Source organism: Pteropus alecto, unplaced genomic scaffold (genome assembly GCF_000325575.1).
Source record: "Pteropus alecto unplaced genomic scaffold, ASM32557v1 scaffold468, whole genome shotgun sequence".
Taxonomy (NCBI): domain Eukaryota; kingdom Metazoa; phylum Chordata; class Mammalia; order Chiroptera; family Pteropodidae; genus Pteropus; species Pteropus alecto.
Window position 1 is genome coordinate 834997 of NW_006441394.1, and position 23037 is coordinate 858033.

Consider the following 23037-nt stretch of genomic DNA (forward strand, 5'->3'; position numbering starts at 1 on the left):
TGGCTTAACAATGCTGAAAAAGAGTATAATACAAATAATTGCAGTAAACAATGCAGCTCCTACTCTCCCCAAGCCAAATAATTAATTTGTATTTTAAAACTTTATCTATTTTCATAATGAGTATGTACTGTTAAAATACAAATATCAAGAGGTTACCTGAAGTATAAGCAAACAACTTGAGAAAAATGGAATTAAAAACTCTTGCAGAAAGCTGATTGAATTTTTAAAAAACCATAGAGGTAAAGAACAAGATTAAACTGCACATCAAGTAGTCAATGAAAGGAGGATTTACTTTGCATTAACCCACACAAGCAAAAGGCTATCTTAAGTTAATCACTGAGCAGAAAATTCAGGAAGTCCAAATGAGAAAGAGGGAGGTGTTTAAGGACAATCTGTAGACGGAATGATCCAAAACAGCAAGAGAATTCTTTAAACCTCTCAAGTAAAAAACAGATGCCAGTACCACCTCATGCCCTCCCTTGTACTTGTCTCAACGTGATTGCCAATACATTTGTACTCTTCATAGTTCCAGGGGTCATAAAACAGCTTTGTACTAGCTGAATGACTTGCTTTCAACTTCTGTATCATGGATTCCATTCAAATTCATTGTCCTTTCTCTACCTGGGGTGGAGGTGCTGGTTTGCCATTAAGAGCCATCTGGAATGGGGTGGCCTGGCTTGCAGGAGGCAAAGGGGCAGTCTTCAACTTCTTTGTACTAGCTTTGGATGGTCGTTCCTCTTCTTCTTCATCAGAATCTTGAAGGCCATATTTAGAAAAATGGGAGACCTAAGGAACAGGAGAATCCAATAAAACCAAGTTTAACACCGTTACATTCAGAAGAGCTTCCACAATATTTGCCCCTGCAAAAAGGAGGAATCAAAATATTTATTTAAAGCACAATATTTCACTTATATGTCACTGTTTTTCTAAGATTTAGATGATGTTTGGTGCATGTACTAATGCTCATATGATTACTAAATTATTAACATAGGAAACTGAATCTAAAAGAGCCATTACTATTTTCATATCTATATAACTGCCCAGTTGTTCTCTACCAACACAAGGGCCTTCGACAAATTAAATAATCTAACTGGCCTAGAAGAGAAAGAAACCAAAGGGTTAAACTATCGAAGAAGGAAAATGTCAACCTGTACATCCTAGAATTCTTTAAAAGAATGACAATTATTTAAGAAGAACTGATCTATCCGGAGACAAAAATTCTGCCTATGTTTGTATTTTGCTTCCTGGCAATTGTCCTAAGTTTGGCTCAAATAAAGTCATAAAAATTCTGGAAGAAAAAAATCTGCCTGATGTCCTTAGTAATGCCACTCAGAAAAGAAAAAAAAAAAAATCACACCTTAAAAGTGTATCTAAATGCTCACAGGAGTAGAAGATTTGAATCTTGAGCCCTGGGGTTTAACGAGATGTATAATTTGGAGCAAATCATGATGTACCTCTATATCTATATCCTAATTTGAAAATAAAGAGAATTTAAGAGCAGATCTCTTCTAACACAAACATTTTATGAGTCCTGTTACAGTTGATAAGAACTAGGTTAAGTAACTATACCTTAAACACCCAAGAACCTGTTTCAGGACGGTACTCTTTGAACTGAGCTCCTTGTTTCCTGGAAACTGCTTCTAATCTTCCCTCATAGTTGATATCAGCAAGTCGATCTGGGCTCTTTATTAAACAACGAGATGTTTTATCTGTTGGCCAAACTCCATCCAATGTAACTTCAGCCTTCCTATAATGTACAACCAAGTAAAGTGTAAATGTTTCATATTTAAGACCAGAAAGCCAACTAACATCTATATAAGTAGCAAATAAAGGTACTTATGTTACTTTGGAATTATTCTGTAGATGTTTCATAAACTTGAGTCTTGCCACCCAGGATAGATGAGCTTAAGAACAAGGAATTATCCTCTCATCAACTAGCTCAGCATTTGGTTCAAGAGTTAAATTTCATTTATTCCAAACTACTATGGTACATCAATTAATTCCAACCTAATTTTAATAACATTTAAGCTATGCATCCTTGACAAAATCCAGCACTAAGAGTCCAGCGGTCATAGCCCAGTGGCTAAATCTTAGTGAAAGTCTTAAAGTTCTATTGTACTTAATAACAGCATTAATAGCAGCAACTACCACTGATTAACAACAAATGCTTGCAGAATGATGTATCAGAAACATCAGAGTATTAACCATTAAATAATAAGTGTGAAGATGACTATAATAGTGGTAATGTATCTTTCTAATATCAATACCTGAGTTCAAGGACTGTTTCCTACTCATTCTGTATGCCTTGCACCTAGTACAGTGACTAGTACATAATAATAGATGTTTTTGTAAAATACTTTTTTATTGTGGTAAGAAAGGTAGAACATAAAATTTATCATTTTAACCATTTCCAACTGTACCATTCAGTAGTGTTAAGTATATTCACACTGTTGTGCAACCAACCTCCAGAACTCTTTCATCTTGCAAAACTGAAACTCTATACCATTAAAAAAAACAACTCCCCATTTCCCCATTCTAGCCACTGGCAACCACCATTCTACTGTCTTAAGAATGTGACTCTCTAGATGCTTCAAATATGTGGAATCATACATTATCTTCTTGTGACCAGCTTGTTTCACTTAGCAAAATGTTGTCAAAGTTCATCCATGCTGTAGCATGTGTCAGAATTTCCTTCCTTTTTTAAGGTTGAATAATAGTCCATTGTAGGTAGATACATTTTGTTTATACAATTATCTGTTAATGGATGCTTGAGTTGCTTCTACCTCTTGGCTATTGTGAATAGTGCTGCTATGAACATGGGTGTATAAACATTTCTTCAAGATTCTGCTTTCAATTCTTGTGGATTGAAAGTGAAATTGCCGGACCATTTTTAATTTTTTGAGGAACCATCATACTCTTTTTCCCAAATGGCTGTACCATTTTACCCACCAATACAAAAAGATTCAATTTCTCTAATTAATAGTAATCATCCTAAAGGGTGTGATAGCTCATTGTGGTTTTGATTTGCAATTCTCTCATTAGTGACATTTAACATCTTTTCATATGCTTGTTGACCATTTGTATATCATCTTTGGAAAAATGTGTATTCAAGTCCTTTGCTCAATTTAATTTGTTGTTACTGAGCTGTAGTTCTTCGTATTCTGGTTATCAACCCCTTACCATATAGATCAGGGTTCCCCAATGCCCAGGCCACGGACTGGTACTGGTCCATGGCCTTTTAGGAACTGGACCATACATCAGGAGGTGAGTGGCAAATAAGCAAGGCAAGCTGTATCTGTATTTGCGGCTGCTCCTCAGCGCTAGCATCACTGCTTCAGTTCTATCTCAGATCATCAGGCATTAGATTCTCATAGGAGCACCAGTTCCTGGTACCAAAAAGGTTGGAGAACACTGATATAGATGATTTGTAAATATCTTCTCCCATTCTATAGGTTGCCTTTTAATTCTGTTGATTGTGCTCTGAGATAAGGAAATTTTAAATTTTGATACAGTTCAATTTGTTGATTTTTACTAATGTTGCCTGTGCTTTTAGTGTACTATCAAGGAAACTGTTGCCAAATATAATGTGGTGAAACTTCCTGTTTTATTCTAAGAATTTTAGTTTTAGGTCTTATGTTTAGGTCTTTGATTGATTTTCAGTTAATTTTTATATATGGCATAAGGTAAGGAAGGTCCAACTTCATTCTTCTGCATGTGGATATCCAGTTTTCCTAAAACCATTTGTTAAAGAGATTGCTCTCTCCCCACTGTCTGGTGTTGGCAACCTTGTTGAAAATCATTTAACCACATATGTGAGGGTTTACTTCTGGACTCTCTTATTTTGTTCCATTATTCTATTATTATGTCTTTATGCCATTACCATACTGTTTTGGTTACTGTAGCTTTTTAGTAAGTTTTAAAGTTAGAAAGTCAGTCCTCCAGTTTTGTTCTTTTTCAAGATTAGTTTGCTATTTGGGATCCCTTGAGATTCCATATGATTTTAGAATGGATTTTTCTATTTCTGCAAAAAGTGCCACTGGGATTTTGATATGGATGCATTAAATGTATAGACTGCTTTGGGCAGTATGGACATCTTAACAATTTTAAGTCTTCCAGTCCATGAAAATGGAATATTTTTCCATTTATCTGTCTTTTTTAATTTCCCTCAGCAATGTTTTGTAGTTTTCAGTATAAAGTCTTTTGCCTCCTTGGTAAAGTTTATTCTTAGTGTATTATTCTGTTTAATGTTATTGTAAATCAGATTGTTTTCTTAATTTCCTTTTTAGATTGTTCATTATTAGAGTATAAAGACCCAACTGATTTTTGTGTTGATTTTGTATCTTGCTACCCTGCTGAAATTTGTTCATTGGTTATAAATTTTTTTTGTGGAATTTTTAGACCTTTCTTCATATAGGGTCAAGCAATTTGTGAACAGAGATAATTTTACTTCTTCCTTTCCAATATTAATGGCTTTTCTTTTTCTTGCTTAATTGCTCTAGCTAGAACTTCTAGTTTTACGTTCAATAGAAGTGGCAAAAGTGGGCATCTTTTTCTTGCTCCTGATCTAAGGAAAAAAAATTTCAGTCTTTCACTACTGAGTATGATATTCATTGTGGGTTTTTCAAATATGGTCTTTATTATGTTTCCTTCTAGCTCTAGATTGTTGAATGTCTTTATCATGAAAGGATGTTGAATTTTGTCGAATGCTTTCTTGCCCCAATGGAGTTGATGTTGTGGTTTTCTTCGTTCTGTAAATGTGATGCATTACATTGATCAATTTTCATATGCTGAACCATCCCTGCATTCCAGGAATAAATCCCACTTGGTCACAGTGTTTAATCCTTTTAACATACTGTTAAATTCTGTTTGTTATCCTATTTTGTTGAGGATATTTAAATCAATATTCATCACAGATATTGGTCTGTAGTTTTCTTGTAGCGTCTCTGTCTAGCTTTGGAATCAAAGTAATGATTGCCACACATGGAGTGGGTTCAGAAGTGTTTCTTCCTTTTCAATTTCTTGGAAGAATTTCAGAGGAACTGGTATTACTTCTTTTGTAAATGTTCAGTAGAATTCGCCATTGAAGCAATCTGGTCTTGGGCTTTTTGGGGGACTGAAGTTTTGATTACTGATTAAATTTCCTTTAGTTATAGGGCTGTTCAGATTTTCCATTTCTTTATGATTAAATCTTGGTAGGTTGTGAACATAAATGATTTTAACTATGACCTTTTCACCTGTTTAAAATTAAGATATCAAAGGCTAGTATCTCACACTAAAACACAGAGAAAGACTTAAGCAAGGTCGTAGCAGAAATATGAAAAAAATAAAATACTACTAAAAATGTTTTTGGAAACAGCTGGATTTGATAATATTAGGAAAAAGTAGTTGAGAAGTCACAGTATAGAATTTATCATTTATATTTTTATATGAAAGTAGAGAAATAATCACATTATAGAGTAGATTAAAAAAGCAAGCTGCAGAAAAATGTATATAATATAAACACATTTGTTTACAAAAAAACACCTGTGATTTAGGTGATTATTTTCTAAAATAATGTAAATAAATTCATACCTATTTAGCCCTTCACCCACAGGTGGTTTTTGGTTATCATCTAAATAGACAATAACTTCTTTCCTTCGGATATGCACAATATCATCCAAATTAAGATTTGTCAAATTCACATCTCCTTCAAAATAGATTGAACCATAACCTACAAGTCAGAGCAAATAGTTAAAACCCATCCTATATAGAGAGCAAAAACCTACATTATACTTCTAGTGATTAATCAGAAGAAGCAAGCTACTTTAAACATTAATATTTTCAATCATGTAGCAATACTCACAATGGGGTATTTCATCCATAATATGTATGAGGGTGACATCAAATACATTATCTGGTTTAACATTTGCATTTTTACAGCACTTATATTGTCCTCAAAACAGCCTTCTTAAGTCTCTTCCCAAATATCTATACTGCTGTATAGAAACAACCTGTAACACCTGGCCTGCAGTATGAGTTAAAATACCTGAGCCCTTTTTTGAATATGATACAGCAAGATGAGATTTTTTTTCCCAAGAAAATTGTAATAGAAAGTTGAAGCTAAATATTACCCCTCTGTTGTCAACTATTCGATTTTCTTAATATTTCTTGCTGTTTACAATATTTTCTTTAATTGTAGAAAATTGTAATAAGCCAAAGAGTTACCAAAGAATATTATAACGTTTGTGTCTTGGATTTTTAATTTTGTTACTTGTTCGCTATCCAGGCCAAGGTGGGTCCAAATGTAGGGAGAAAAAAGGATTATTACTTAAATACAAAAATAAGGTACATGTCTCTGGCTTATACACTACTAACTCTTAAACTCACACTCACCTTTACGACCAATAGTGAAGTCAGAGACAACACACTCTCCTTTTTCATTAGTAATTTTAGCAAGGTCGTCCATAGATGGAATAGTATAATAACCAACCTTAGTAAGAACAATGCCTATGAGCAAAGAAACAGAAAATACATTAATTGTGAATGTCTTTAGGTAAGAAATTAGCAGTAATATTTTACTTTCCTTTTAAAAAATTTTCTACAAAATGAGTAACTTAAAAAATTACCTGAATAATCAGTATGTAAATTATTATATAAGAAGAAAATATATAGGAATAAAGCATTTTTCCAAACTTATTTCTTAAGAAATACTACTCCTAGGAAAAACCATTAAAAAAAAAAAAAAAAAAGCTTCATGGACGTGGCTCCACAGTGTTGTGGTTAGCACGTCTGCTTTACATGCAGAAGGTCCTAGGTTCGTGCCCCAGTGGAGCCACAGTCTATGGTCTATGGTCATGCCACCCTGAACATGCCCGATGTCTGATCTCGGAAGCAAAGCAGGGTCGGACCTGGTTAGTACTTGGATGAGAGACCACCTAGGAAGACCAGGTGCTATAGGCATAAATAGTAACAATTAAAAAAAAAAAAAAACCCAAAAGGCTTCATGGTCAAGTAAATCTGAGAAACATGCACATGACGCACATTGCAGGCTCTTAAAACTTGCAAAATAATGAAGTCTTTTTAACTTTATTTAATCCAGTGTTTTCCAAACTTAACTACAGAACCTTCTTTTCACTGACATCCATTAATACACTATACCATGAAAGGCATTCCATAGAATGCATTCTAGGAAAGGCTTACTTAATCATTTTTTTTTTCTTTTATTTTACACACGAGGATACCAAAAGCCAGGGTGGAAAGAACCTGCCTTGGTTTACAAGTAATTCAGTGGTAAGTGGATCTAAAACTCCAAACACAGTACTTTTTATTTTATAGTCTACTGTCTTCCATACACCTCTTATATCTTTCAAATTTACACCCCCAAATAGAGGGCTAAAATCAAGATGAAAAATCCTATATGGGAAAATCTCACAGACAAATGGAAACTTAAAGATCCATATAATTAATTTTTTTAAAGTATCAACTATGTAGATTTCTGAAGAATTCAAAGAAAATAGAACACTGGTATGCGTGTTCTAATCACTATTTTTCCCATTTATATGTAGAGGTCAGGCTAATTTGCTGAGAAAAAAAAAAAAACGAAGGTGAATATCATTAAACTCCAGACTCCAGCAATGCCCACTTATACTTAACTTGTTTCTGGCAAGATTTAGAGAGTTGTTAGTATCTTTGGAAATAAAATTTTTAATTGGGAAGTGGTAAACAAGGTCAATGAAAAAACTAGGAAAAAAAATCTCAACTAGATATTTGGAAAAAAGATACAATAACATAATGAGTTCATGTAGATATATACAGATGAGTACATATTCTTGAGAGTCTTAACGTGAAAGTAGAAAGTTTTTTCTTTAGTGCACCAAGTAACCAGAAGATATATATGAAGGCAATAAGATGAGATATAAAAACTTCAAGGATAACTGTAAAGCAACCCAAATGTTCACTAACAGAGAATAGATTAACAAAATGTGGTATATTTATATAATAGAATACTATTGAGCACTAAAAATAAATAAATAAATAAAAATATAAAAAAAAAATGAAGTGTTCATATACACATCATGGATGCATTCTCATAAAAATTATAGTTAAAAAGAGTGTGTATAGGATGATTCCATTTATATAAAAGAGGTTTCAAATGACCGGTAAGAGATTACTCATGTGTCAATCTTAACCTGACCTGCTGGATGCATATGGTAAGTACTATTTTCTACTTCTTCTCGGTCATCCTGCAATGACTCCTCATGAAAAGAGGTCTCTTCACTGCTTCCTTCCAGCCCATTCCGCAAGGCAGCACGCATGTTTAATGCAACAATGGTATCATCCACACTGCTGCTGCTGTTGTGTTTATTTCCAGCACTCTCAGGGGTTTGAGGAATGGGTTTGGCAATAGGGTTAGTATAAAAACGTGACACAAGAGAATCATCATCTCCATCCTGCTGATGATTCTCATCAACGGGTTTGCTCAGGAAACTGAATCTGAAAAGGGAAAATAGAAACAGTATCTTAGCCTCTTGTAGTAGTAGTTAACAATGTTAACAGTTACTCCTTAATGAGCCTTTACTAAGTGTCTGGCTGGCACTGTTCTAGGTGATTAAATGAATATTAAAAATTAATTTAATACTTACAGTAATCCTGTAACATAGGTTACTATCATTCACTCTATTTTACAGAAAAGAAAACTGAGACACAGAAAATAGAGTAACTTGCCCTAGGTCACAAAGTTCTAAGTGCTAGAGGTAGGCTTTTAACCCTGGAAATATGGCTGTAGATTCTAAACCTTTAATAGATCTATTTTCATAACTAAATGAATCTGAGCATCAAATATTTAGTTAAAAAAAATTAAAGGATGCTCCACTACGTTGAGGTCAAATAACCAGTTGTGAGTTTCAAGTTAAAAACTTAAAAATTTTTAAAATTCTTAATATTATAATAAGCAAGGTATTAGAAAATGCTTAATGAAAAATCAAACTAGAATTTTATTCAAAGAGAAAAAGAAACAAGAAACAGGAGTGCAAAGATGCAAATATAAGAATATTAAATAATCTAAATGTCCTCCAAAAGAGAACTTGATTATCTTACATTTACAAATAGCTATAGAACCATTAAAAAAAAAGGAGGACATTTGATATATTCATATTGATATGAAAGGGCATTTATAATAAAATAAATGGAATTAAGTAGGAAATAAGTAGGTCATTCATGCATAACCTCTATAATATATACCTATAAGAATATATAAATAAATTTCTAAAGTGTAAGAATATGTACTTTCACTTCCTGCTTTCTATTTTACATACTTCTGTAGTTTTTTTTTTTTTTGGTTTGGTTACAATGACTACATATCACTTTAATAATTATCACAAACAAAATATCCCTTATTGTAAGGGTGTGTCAAATGCATTCTAACCCTGTCCAAAATGACATAATGAATACCAAAATAGTTTTGCAGAACTGAATCAGAAGACCTCCAATAATTTCAAGCTCTAAAATACTAAAAAAGTAAAAATATGACTTAATTTATAGGTGCTCACATACTGTAATACTTTTGCGCAACATTTGCCAAGCTTCATAAAATTCATAGCTCAGAATTTTTTCAAAAGAGACTCGGTTTACCTCTCTCCATTTTCTGGATAGTCAGATGGGGAAGCTAGATCTTCTGAATCACGATTAACAGGAGAGAAGAGATTGCTATTATTAAGGTTTTTCAAAACCAACTTCTTAATGCTCTTTCTATAAAAAGAGATCAAATAGAAAAAAAAAAGAACTCAGGCATAGGTACATCACAGACATGATCTTAAAAATGAGTCAAAAAAGCACTCATTCAATTCTTATGTGTCTAAAAATGGCCATAAGATTCAACTCACAAACTCTTCCAATAAATACATAACCAAAACATAAGGTCTCAAATACATTGCTCTCTGGTGCTTGGAAGAATAAAGCTAAATGCATTTCAAAACAAAGTGGGAATTCCTCTTGAAAATATTATTCATGTTTCTCTGACTTCTGAGCACTTTATCCACATACTTATTTAGTTCACTCACACTCTATATCTTATATTTCAATTATTTTCCTACATGTCTTTTCTCTCTTTAAACATTTTCTTTTTTCTTTGGCAGTCAGGATTATAACTGTCTCCCCACACTGCTCTGAAGAAAGTAGGCGAATAGGTACTTGTTGACTCAGTGAAGAAGATTTTTACAATAACAAGAAAGAAAAATATAAGTAAAAAAACCTCTAATGTCCAATGATGCAAATGATGACAAATATCTAAAAAGTTCAGGTTTGTGTACAGCAGGTTTACTTCACACAAGAACCTCTATAGTATACAAGCTTCAAGTAGAAGAACCACATAGAAGATATCTGAATCAACCTCCACTTAAATTTACAAGATTAACAAATGTGCTCCATTCCTTCTTTAAAAATAAACTATAAGTAGCAGATCATTTTCATATATTTATTTTTTAATCTCAACAACTGAGTTATATGATAATAAATATCAGTAATATTTGTTCCAAGCCTGTGTTTGCCAGTTATACTCTTTATAGTAATGATGTTATTAAATAAGCCAATGAAACAGGCACTTGAAGAATTGTTATTTCCATGAAAATTAAACGATGAGACCTGCCCTCCTACTGATGGTAAACTAGGTAATGCAGACTAATCCTGCTAAGGAGGATAACTAGAAAAGTTGGAGTCCTTTGTAGGCATTGAGAACCAACAAGCTGTAAAAGTCTCTACCCCTAGAGTTAAGAGAAAACTAAAGTAAAAAGCACAGTCACAAGTTCAGCTTTGACTCACCTCAATAAGCAACTCTTAAAAAAACAACAACAACAAATTTTCTCTGAAGATCAATGCCATCATCTTTGAACTCTAATTATTGTCATGAACAGTTTGAAATATAGTAACTGACATAAAATAATTTTTTAAAAAGACACAAAAGGAGACAAGCTATATCTTCCAAGAAGAATAATGGCCCATAAGGACATGATTGGATATTCAACATCATTAGTCATAAAAGAAATGCAAAGTAAAAGCATGAGATACCACTTCACATCCACTAGGATGGCTATTATAAACAAACAAAACAAAATAAGGACTGACAAAGATATGGAGAAAAATGAACCGTTGTGCATTGCTGGTGGGAAGGTAAAATGGTGCAGCTGCTAACAGTGTGGAAGTTCCTCAAAAATATAGAAATAATCTAAATATCCATCAACAGATGGATAAACAAAATGTGGTCTATCCATACAATGGAATATTATTCAACCTTAAAAAGTACTGATGATCTGAACACGTTACAATATAATGAACCTTAAAAACATTATGCTAAGTAAAATAACCCAGACATGAAGGGAAATTGTATGATTCCCTTTATATGAAGTATCTAAAATAGGCAAATTCATATTAGGGGTTAACAGGGACTGAGAGAAGGAGGAAGTAGGGAATTATTGCAAAATAGATGCAGAGCTTCTGTTTGGGATGATGGAAAAGTTCTGCAAATAGTGGTGTTGATAGTTATATAACACTGTAAACGCTATTAAATATTAAAATGGATAAACTCAGGAAAACTGTAGATGGGATCAGATTTTTGTGTATGTGATGTTGGAAGTTAAGTAAACAGGGTAGCTCAAATATCCCCCCCGCCCCCGCCAAAAAAAAAAAAAAAATACCCAGTGTGGATACAGTATACCTAAATAATAAGCAAGCCATACCCAACAATAGAGTACACATTCTTTTCAAAAACGCATGGCACATTTATAAAAAAATAACTATGCTGGACCATTAATGACATAGGAGTGACAGAATAGTGAGCATCAATAATGCCAGAAGTTAGTCCTTTGAAGTGACCAATAAAACTGGTAGATCCCTGACCAGACCGACCGGGAAAAAAAGAGAAGGAAAAAAAAAACAAAAACAAACAAAAAAAAACCATATCAAGGATGGAAATGGAATGGGGATAGTGCTGCAGATTCTACCAAATGAAAAAAGCTGAATAGTCCTATAACTTTTAAATAATAAAAACTACAAATATTACTTTAGGCTCATATCTCTTTACTAGTACTCAATAGTTAATGAAGGAAAAAAAAGCATACCTTACACAAACTCTTCCAGAAAACAGAAAGAGGAAATACTCCACAATTTTTTTATTTGATCAGCATAACCTTTATACCAAAACCAGATAAGGAAGTTGTAAGAAAGAAACATTCGGGACAATCTAAGTCATGAACATAGAAGGCAAAGATCATGGACAAAGTTTTACACAGTGAATCTTACAAGCAAGGAAGTTACCCTACACTATCAGAGAAAGGACCAGGAGACAACCTGAAAGGACTCCCTGCTGGTCAAAGACGGAACAATTTGATCGTTATACAAAACAGTAACTGCAATTGACTGAAACACAGCAGCAGAGTGGAGAAGAGAAGAGGGACTGATAAAATTTTAGTTTCACATGAAGAACATATCTACAACTAGAAGACAAGGAACTAAAAACGGTGTCAAGCAAAAGTGAAGGGGACCGGCATCAGAAATATCAAGTGAGAAAGGTACAAAGAACAAGCATAAGAAGCCAAAGAACAGAAAAGTGTAGCAAAACTAATTTGGTAAATACATTTGCTTGAATACCATTCAATCAGTTGTCGTGTTTGAAAACACTGAAGAGAATACTAGAAAATAAAATTATAGCCATTTGAAAAAGTACATTTTTAAAACTAGAAACACATCAAAGTATTTTCCCTGCATGAGTTTCCACTATCTCTCTTCATTTTAAATGACACATCCCGAGCAGCTTTCCTTCATCATTCTACTGTTAGTTTCTCCTACACTGGCAATCTCTACCTCTCTTTTCTGTCATTCATCTCATTTATGATTACTGTCAACTTCTCTCTTCCCTCAAAGATTGTGAATTCAGTGACAGAGGAATGTGTCTTGTTCATAGCTGCATCCCCAGTGCCCATCACACTTAGCACTTAATAGCTGCTTGATAAATAATGAAATGCTGATAGCAGGAACTGCAAAGACCTTTATAGTACCCACCCCCTCTTATCCCTTGGCTTAAATGATCTCCATCTCTAAGCCCCTCCCCTGCCATGAGGGGCTATCGGACTAAGTTGTGAGATTCTCAATTATTCTTTAGCTCCCCTTATGCCTCCTAAGATCCATTCTTACAGTCAACATTTACTGATCATGTACTATGTCACAGGAACTGTCTTAAGACCCTTTTAAATGACAAAAAACCCACAAAGGTACCTACCTACATAGAGCTTACATTCTAGAGAGAGAAAAGAGGCAAAAACCAAACATACACACACACACACATGAAGAGTGCTGACAAGAGAAAATATAGGTGCAATTTTAAATAGGATGGTCAGAGTAGTCTTTATTGAGGTGACGCTGAATAAAGGGTGAAATTTAGCTATATGGATTTACGGGGAGAAGTGTTTCAGACAAAGAGAACAAAGGCAATAGTATGCCTTTCCCGTTCTAATAGCAGCAAAGAGATAATAAGATTAGAGTGGAATAAAAAGAATAACAGATGTGTTCACAAGAGAGGTAATGGAAGGTAAGATCTTACAGGGCTTTTCATGCCATTGTGAGGACTTTGGCTTTTACTGAGTAAAATATAAACCACCATAAGGTTTTGGACAGAAGAGTGACTTATGCTTCAAAAGGATCTACTGTGGTAGCTACATTCAGAATAGAATGATAAGAGTAAAAGCAGAAAGATCAGTGAGGATGATACTACGGTAATTTTTTTGAGAGGATGGTGGCTTGCATCAGGGTAGTAGCAACAAAGGTGGTAAGAAGTGGTCAGAGTCTGGGTAGTTTTTGAAGGTAGAACAAAGATAATTCGCTGATAACTTGACTGTGGGATGTATGAAAAAAGTCAAGAATGATTTCAAATTTTTGGTCTGAGCAACTAGAATGATGAAAATGCTATTATCTGAGATAGGGAAAGCTCTGAGTGGCACAGGTTTGAGGTGGAAAATCATGGTTCAGTATTGGACATGCTGATTTTGAAATAAATGCCTACTAGACATCCAAGTGGAGATGTTGAGTAGAGTTGGATATAAGAATCCAGAGTCTGGGAGAAAGGTTGGGCTGGAGATAAAAGTTTGGGAATCACCCTTGACTTTTTACAGATATCCCTTGACTTTTTTTTGACTACAGATGATACTTAAAGCCATGAAACTAAGTTAAATAGATTTGGGAGTAAAGAAAATGTGATCAAGAACTGAGGCAAGAATCATTCCAATTTTAAGAAACTGGGAAGAAGAGGCAACAGCAATAGAGATAGAAGTAGAGACCAGTAATGTGGGAAGAAAACTAGGAAAATTTCTATGATTTTCTAGGAACTGAGTATCATATGAAAAACAGAAAGAGGGAGAGGTGAACTATGTAAAACACTTCTAATACATTAAGACTACTGAGACCAACCCCACAGAAGTGGAAACCAAGAGGGGAATATAGCATTAATAGCAAAATGCATTATCTTCCCACCCAAATCCTTTCTCTTTGTATATTATACTTGGAAATCTTAGGGAGGCCTGGGGAAACTACCCTGGGAGATGGCTGGACTGATGAATCCAAGCCCTTTTTATCTACTCCATGCCAAACAATCTGCTAAATTCTGGGGACACAAACATGAACAATACATAGTCTTAGCCTCCAAAATAACCTAACACTGTTCTAAGAAATGTATAAAACTAAACTTTTAATCTTTTCTGAAGCAGCAGCCCACTATATTTTTAAGGAAAGAAAGGAGTGATAATTTTTTTTTAACTTAACATTCAGAGACAAAAAACTGCAAGTGATGAATTCCCACTTTTTCTCCAAAGCCCAACCCCCCCTTTTTTCTGATTAGAAAAGTTAGTGATGTTTAAAAAGCCTATGTATAGGTGTATATGTCTATGTATCTTGTCTATGTATCTAGAAAAAATAAGCAACCCAGAAATAAAATGCCCTGAAGTGACATCTTCAGATGTTGACTACTGTTAAGAGTTAAGTATGTATTTTTCTTCAGATTTTTTTCCATGCATATTCAACACTCTAGGACATAATTGCTCTAATACATAATTTAAGTGTAATTTTCTATGTTTACCAACAACTCTTCTATACAATTTCTTGTATTTTTTTCTGTGTAATTATTTTATTATTGGTTCAACAGCTGTATGTATGAGTCTTAAAAAATATACAATTCTTCTTAATCAGTTTGGCCAATTAGAGTTGCAAGAAAAAAGCGTCTTAAAGTTATACAAGCACTAACTTCTCAGAAACAAAACAAAAAAAATCACATACATGTTAAAAACTAGAAGCCTATTAATCAAAATATTTTTATGTCAACTATGGTTATCCTCAGGAATGATCAGGTCACTTTTATTCTTCTTTGTGATGCTCTATAGTTTTCAAATTAAAAGAAAAATAACTGCATAGCATTAGTACATTTAAGTAAATAATTATATTATTTTATATTTAGTTTACATTAATACTTTATACTTAATTTATAGTAACAAAAATAAACTCACTTGGGCATGAATGCTCCATTGGCTAAGGATGGTTCATCATCATCCAGCCCATCAAAGAGATGTGACTTGGCTGTGCCTGTTGTTTGTAAAGCCTTTGGTCGGACTCTGGTGGCAGGACGAGGTGTCAGTTTATAATGAGTGGGTGTAGTGAGAGCTTTCTGGGCTGCAGGATTTGTTGGTTTCAATCTCTGAAAAATAAAATCATCAAGGAAAGGTCTAGTTTAACTCAAATGTATGGTTTTAGCCTTAAAAATCAGAAGACCATAGTGCATATCTCATCTTTTCCACGGACCTCCTAAACAAGGATGACAACACCTAATGTTGGATGTATGTGTGAATGCTAATGGAACTTCTATTTCTCAATAACTGATTTTTACTCATCTCTTCAGCCCCATTTCAACTGCTTGTCTAACTTGTTCTAAAATGTAATTGAGATACTTCATTTGAAGTACTTTGTAACTCAAAATATATTAACATAATATTAATGCACCTTGTGCATTTCTTTACCTTACAGAAGAGAATATAGTCTGCAGTAGTTTTGTTTTCTGAAACGAAGATGACAGTATCTATATTCATTTTAAGAAGACATTATCAAAAAATTCTAAGCCAAATTATTATTCAATTAACCAAAAATTTTATGCTTCAAGAAAAACTGAGACACAGCTATGAATTAATGTTCAACTTCTGTGCAATCCAAATCACTATGAGAAAACAGGTATTAGGTTGTACTTATCCATCATTTAGTAAACACTGGTAATTACCATGAATCAAACACTAAGTACTAGGAATAAAAATAAAATTACTTTCTCTAATTTTTGAGGAAATTAACAAGTTAGTGGAGGAGACACACAATAAATTAGTTAAGACTCCAGGCTGATTTTGATGGCATTTTACTATGTTTCTATAGCATCTTCAGGATGTTATACATTTGTATTCTGAAATAGTATACACTGGATTATATAATCACTTGAACAACAACATCTAACATATAAAAATCGTCGCAATTTAGGCTTCTCTTCCCAATGCACTATTTTACACCTCAGCAACAATGAATCTTTCCAGATCTCTTTGTGATCTTTCACAATCTGTGCCTTTGCTTGGAATGTCTTGACTTAGATCTACCAACTTTTACATACATACACAAGAATTAAATGTTACCTCTTCTGAAAAGCCTTATCAAACTCACTCAACAATCTATGCTCTTCCCTCTATTACGTTTTAATTTTTTAAGATAAAATTCACCATTTTAATGCATGTAATTCAGTGGTTTTTATTATATTTACAGCCATTATCACTACCTAGTTCCAGAACATTTCCATCACTCCAAAAAGAAACCCTGTTCTTCCCAATACTTCTTATCCCTTAGCAAACATGAATTTACTTTCTGTCTCTATGGATTTGCCTATTCTAGACATTTCATATAAATGGAATCATTAGGCCTTTTGTGTCGCATTACATCTTTCACCTAGCATCATGTTTTTGAGGTTCATCCATGTGATAGCATGTATTATGGCTGCATGATATTCCATTGTATAAACAACATTTTGTTTATCCATTCATCAGCTGATAGGCTCTTTTCTCTATTATTGCATATACTATCTTGAGCTACAATAAATTTAAACACTTACAGGTCTAATCTTCCTAACTAGATAATAAGCTCTTAGAGAATAAGTTCTTGTGTATTTGCATTATGTATCCTCAGTGTTGATCAGAGACTAGCACGTAGACACCTAAAATTATATTGCACAAAGAACATAATTTTCATGTAATCACAACTTATATTTACACAGCATCTTAAAAAACATTTTAAATTTATATTTTGCTTCTCATTATATATAGTTACAGGGTTAATTTAAGAACTAGGTAAGGAATAAACGAGATGATATAAATGACTAAATCCTAATTTCTGTATACTGAACGAATTACTCATTAAACTCTCAACAATGAACAGTATTACTATTTCCATTTTACAGATGAGGAAACAGATTCAGAGAGTCAGAAAGACATGCCCAGTGTCTCCTAGACTGCACGCAATAAAACAAGGATTAAACAAACCAAAGACTATGCTTTTAATGCCATGCCACAGTGAGCAAAAGATCATTTCTTTGCCACTAGAGCATAAAAGATTAAGACAAAGCTATGTAGAAAACAGAAGAAAAGATTTTGATTTGCCACTTAGGAGCATTATGATTTTAGGAGAATCAGCCTCTCTGAGCCTTAGTTTGCTCGACTATGAAATAAGATTAATAATATCTGCCTTATTTCAGGGTTGTTGAAGTCTCAGCCCTCACCCTGAGTCCAGTGCTCATTTCACTGTTTGTCATACTGCCTTCTACTAGCAAAAATAATTTACTCCCCCAACCTGGTGAAAAGCATAAACGTGTGTCATAAAAACTTAATTACACCTAAGTTTCTTTAGCCTATATATGTAAGAAATTACATTCTACACATTTAATTTCCCCTTTTCTGAGAATAAATTTTATAGAGCATCCTTAAACTTACCTCTTCTTTCTTTTTAGGGTCTGACATGGGATTCCGAAAGAGAGGAGAGTCTCCAAAAGGTGAGTATGTTAGACTGTTGATGTGCTGTTGGAGAACAGCCTGCTGGGCAGCAGAGGCATTCGGATCTGTCAAAGCTTTTTAGAAAAAGAAAAAGCACAATGTCAGTTCAAGGATTCAGTGCATTTATACCAAGAGAACTCAAAACTTTTTGGAGATGTGGTCTTCAAAATGTTCAGACTCACTCAATGGTGGGAAGCAGAAAAGCAAACTGTGAATAAATCTACAATCAAATTAATGGGTCAAAGATATGAAGAGGCATTTCATAAGAAACAACATAAATAAAATTTTACTTAGGTCTTTATTGTTACTAATAAAGAAATGTAAATTAAAACAACCTTGAAGAAATATTTTATACCTATCTCATCTATCAGTGGCATAGCTGTATAAAGAGTTATAGTCTTCGACTTCTAAAAACACTACAAATTGGTTTCCTCTGTCTAAAAATACCAATGACAGTACATAGAGCAAGTACTGTTTTTGTTTTTTAACCTAACAACTTTAATCATGGAAATTTAACCCAAGGACTTCATTAAACTATAAATAAAATAATGTTTGTAAGTATTCACACTTACATGTAAAAGCCAAGACTTGGAAACAACCTATGTCCAACATTAAGTTGTAAAAATCGTGATACATCAACATGGTGGGTTACAACATCAACATGGTGGGTTAAGTAGTTATTAAAAATAATGACAATGTGTTTCAATGTAGAAATAAAGTATCTTTGATTTAATTTAATAAGTAAAAATTCCATAATTAAAAATATTATACATATTAAGAATAGAGAAGGAGGCAGAATTAAAAAAATAAAAATGGCTGTTAAGGAATCCTTATACATTTATTATTTACATTTAACACTCATTACATTGAAGTAAAAATTGAAAGAAAAAAAGATCACCCAATTAGTCTTATTTTCTTTCAAAGTGTAAGAACAAAGATATCATCAGTCACAAAGAATTTAGGGTATACACAAGAAACAATGATCTACAACTGTACACAGTAAAAAGAAAAAAAAACAAAAAAACCCATACTTTCTACACTGGACCTTGACTGATAAAGAAACCTCTTTGCAAGGTAACTTAAATATTTCCAAAAATACTGATAAAAAATCAAATCACACTTAAGTCATTTTAGAAATATACTTTTTTCCTTTATAAATGTTTAAGGGTAAAGCCAAAATACAATTAAGATAATATACATGAAAGGATTGCCATAAACGAAACATTCTGAAGTTTTTAAAAAACACAGTGGCAACAACAACAACAAGAAACCAAGAACAGACAGCTAAAGCTAAATTTATTACAAAGGGGTAGTCCACCTTAGTCAAATTAAGCTTTCTTAAAATCAGATGTATTCATTAAATACTAAAACACTGTATGTTGATGCTTATGTGAGAGTGCAAATGTGCTCAGGATTGTGAAAACCAGAGATGTCAATTTAAAGATCATATAGCAAATCATCTGTATTCAAAAAGTTCCTAAACCCATTTTAAGATTATAGGCAACAAAAAAATATAGAAAAATATCTTTTGGTACACAGTGCCACACAATAACAGTACAGTGTTATTCTGTGAACTATTTGAGGAGACTCAAGAAAACTCAGATCTTTTTAAAGAACTCTAATATTCACTGATTAGTTTGTTACCTAATTATCCATTAGAAATTATCCATTAGAAAAAGCTGACCCACACCAGCTGATCCCATCCTTTAACAAGTATAGGTAACCAACTCCACCTAGGTTTCCTCAAAAGAATAAAAACTTCCTTTAACAAATCCAAATATAATCTAAAAAGTGTGAGGATATTTTTAAATTTTTATGTTTAAATACGAAATCTTATGTTAACTGCATTTCTTAAAAATACAGAAAGAAGAGCTGATATGTTGGCAAAAATAAGGTAAGAGAACAAGCAACCATAAGCATTAGTTAAGCTACCACTGGTGTTATATTCAAGTCTGGTCACAATAATTGAAAACACACTGAATAACTACATCATAGCCAAATAATTAAAGGAATAAGAAAATGTATAAAAAATCAAGTCTTCTGAAAACAGAAGAAACTGATGATACTTTATCTGGAAGACTGATCAATGGGGTGTGACAAAGAAACTGCAACAGACTGGTTTTGCTTAGTTTAGGAGGTAAAAATAGAACCACTAGTGGAAATACTATGGAGGCAGGTTTTGGTTTCTGAACAACCTGAACAAAACAATGGACTAGACTGATCTGTACAAAAGCCACCCTAACTGAGGTTTTTAAGACAAGCAAGGGACTCCTACAATATGAGGGGACTCTCATAAACTCTGAAGCACCTTCCAACTAAGATTCTGTGATGCAAACACATCTGTAAATTTTAAGAGTCAATACAACTGCTTTTAAATGGGCAGTAGTTACATTAATGCATGCAAATGTAGTATTAAATTCTTTGGTCAGGAATTTTTAATTGGCTTTTAAAACAATGGGATTATTATAAACCATTATGAAAGCTATCCAAGTAAAAATGGCAAGTTACAATATTGATGCTACCTCTGTCTATTGAAAACAATCACAGAGACAAGAAATAAAAATGGAAATATTATTTTTAATGACAAAGCTGATTCTAATGTTCACAAAGAGATCAGTTAGAATTCTAACTCACTTCCACTTTCTACAAAGACGTAATTAAAATCTATGGTTAAAAAATATTAATATATATATATATATATAACCCACAATGACAAAGAATGAGAATGTAGCAAGAGAAGAGATGAGAAAATATTAAAAAATTCCAGGGAAAAGAAGTGGACATGGGAGTGATAAAGCAGGATGGAGCAAACAATATAGCTTAGATTATACTCAAAGGGGATTATAGCCAAAACAAAGCATATATGTCCTGGAGAATCCCAGAAAGGTTAGAGATTCTAGAGTATCAAGTTTGATGAAGTGAGACTGAAAATAGAAGAGAAGAATCAATGCAAAGTATATTATAAAATAACTACACCCCATCATCCTCCTAAGCCCTGATGCTCAAGAGATAGGCCAAAATATCAGAGTGTACCTCTGATGAAACCCAGTTAACATATGGAAACAACAAAGACAACTAATTTGAGTGTTTACATCATCCCAGAGCTAACACTTAGATAACGGCTGGTTCCTGCATTACTTAAAATGAAACCTACTGGTAAACAATCTCTACCCAAACACACAAGTAGTCAGTGAACCTTATATTGTTTTATTCTTAAATGTAAATGGAAAGAATCACCATGCATTAAAGAGTAAGACCAAATAAAAAATAATCCTGATGATTTACGGAAAAGAAGAACCTGTACAAACATCAGAATCAGCTTTAGCATAAAAAATTTTCATTGCCAATTAACAAATTCAGTTTCAAGAACAAACTATATCTTGGAACCAGATGCTTAAAAGAAAAGGAAGTCTGAGAGAACAAGAATTCTTATAAATTAAAAAATCCAAAATGCTGAGACAACCAAAAATCTCCTAAAAAGCAGAAATACAGCAGGGGGAAAAAAAGAAAAACCCAAAGATTTATGACAGAAAGGTCTAAGCAAATCACTGAAATTTCAGCACAAGAGATAATCTTAAATGCTTTTGAGAGTGGGGGAAAAAAGTCTCAAGCATGAGAAAGACATTAAACTACTCATCAGTAATGGTTAATACAAGAAAGAATATAGTAAAAGTTCTGAGGGTAAACTATTTTCAAACCAGAATTCCATAACATTAAAGTGTGAGGAACAAATGACGATATTTTCAGATCTGTAAGTAGTCAAAGGTTACTTTACATATACACTTTACTTGAAAATACATTCAAGAAAATTCAAGAAATATCCAGGACACAGCAGTTCCCACTGAGTAGACCTGAAGGGACTATCCTAGAGCAATGCTGAAGGCTTAGGGAATAATGATTTCAATGGCTACAAGATAGGGAGATCAAAGAATGATGGATTTAGGGTAAAGAATTATGATACTATCCTTAAGAATCTGGACTAGTTTAGGAAGGCGATATAGGCTGGTAATGCAAGGGGAAAAAAAGAATAAGAAATTCCAGGAAAAGCTGTATGACAAAGGTGTACTTGGCTGGGCAGCAATGTTTTCATAGCTATAATAAAATGGTGTGTTCACTTGCAACTTTTATGCTTTAACCAAAGAAGACAGAAATAACTGTAGGGCAGAACATGTTATCAACTTCATCAACATAAAAATATAAAGATGGCAAAAGAAATGTAGTTGACAGAGAAGAAAAAGTATATAAGGACACAACTCAAATTTGCAAAGGCTTCTCAAAATGTGGTACATGGATCATGATAGTACAGAAGATGAATTTAAACTTCTGTCTATCTATGGTACTCTATGCCAGGTGATAGCAATTTTCTTTTATGGTAGAACATGGTTTCCTTTAAAAAAGATACTTAAGTTAAAAAGTAAGTTAATCTTAAATTAGAAATAATAATAAAGGTGGCAGGCAGTTTTCACAAAAACTGGGAAGAGGTATTCAAATAAATGAAGTATAAAAAACACTTCAATAGATAAAACTAAACTTAGGAAAATTAGTTACATTGGAAGAAGTGAATAAAAAACAGTGTGATAAATAAACAGGGTGATAAATGAGCATTAAATTCTCATCTACCATTAGTAATTTAAATTTACTTAGATTTAATAAAGCAAAACACAGCAATATAAGTACATCATTTAGAAAGCCAACTTAATTACATTACATACCAATTAAAAGCTGTAACAAAAGTAGTTTCTTTGGGGGAGCAGGCCTGGGAATGGGCAAGCACTAAATAATTATTCATGTATGTATATACTGTACTGCTAGGAATGAACAGAGGTGGAGTAGAAAATCAGGTCAGTAAGTTAAGTATTAGCAAGAAATAAACTGAATAAAGCCTTCTAAAGTGACTGACACTTACCTACTGGGGCCTGGGGGGCTCCAAAGCCCAAAGTGGCTGTCGTGGGCGTAA

At 33.3% G+C, this 23037-nt stretch overlaps 1 protein-coding gene and 1 pseudogene across 8 annotated transcripts in view; one reads left to right on the forward strand and one right to left on the reverse strand.

The window, feature by feature from the left end:
- NUP98 (nucleoporin 98) overlaps positions 1 to 23037 on the reverse strand; it is an 88242-nt gene that overhangs the window by 28362 nt on the left and 36843 nt on the right. For 7 of the 8 annotated variants that reach the window (XM_025051578.1, XM_025051575.1, XM_025051577.1 and 4 more), the window contains 8 exons: positions 18021 to 18154; positions 15519 to 15706; positions 9610 to 9726; positions 8174 to 8472; positions 6373 to 6486; positions 5572 to 5710; positions 1570 to 1747; positions 622 to 786 (listed from right to left, as the gene is read on the reverse strand). In XM_025051578.1, the coding sequence (XP_024907346.1) occupies positions 622 to 786; positions 1570 to 1747; positions 5572 to 5710; positions 6373 to 6486; positions 8174 to 8472; positions 9610 to 9726; positions 15519 to 15706; positions 18021 to 18154 (1334 nt within the window). Of the gene's footprint in view, positions 1 to 6; positions 787 to 1569; positions 1748 to 5571; positions 5711 to 6372; positions 6487 to 8173; positions 8473 to 9609; positions 9727 to 15518; positions 15707 to 18020; positions 18155 to 23037 lie in introns of those variants that run through there. The other variant, XM_025051579.1, reaches the window with a different exon arrangement.
- On the forward strand, positions 6824 to 6939 carry LOC112485365 (annotated as a pseudogene).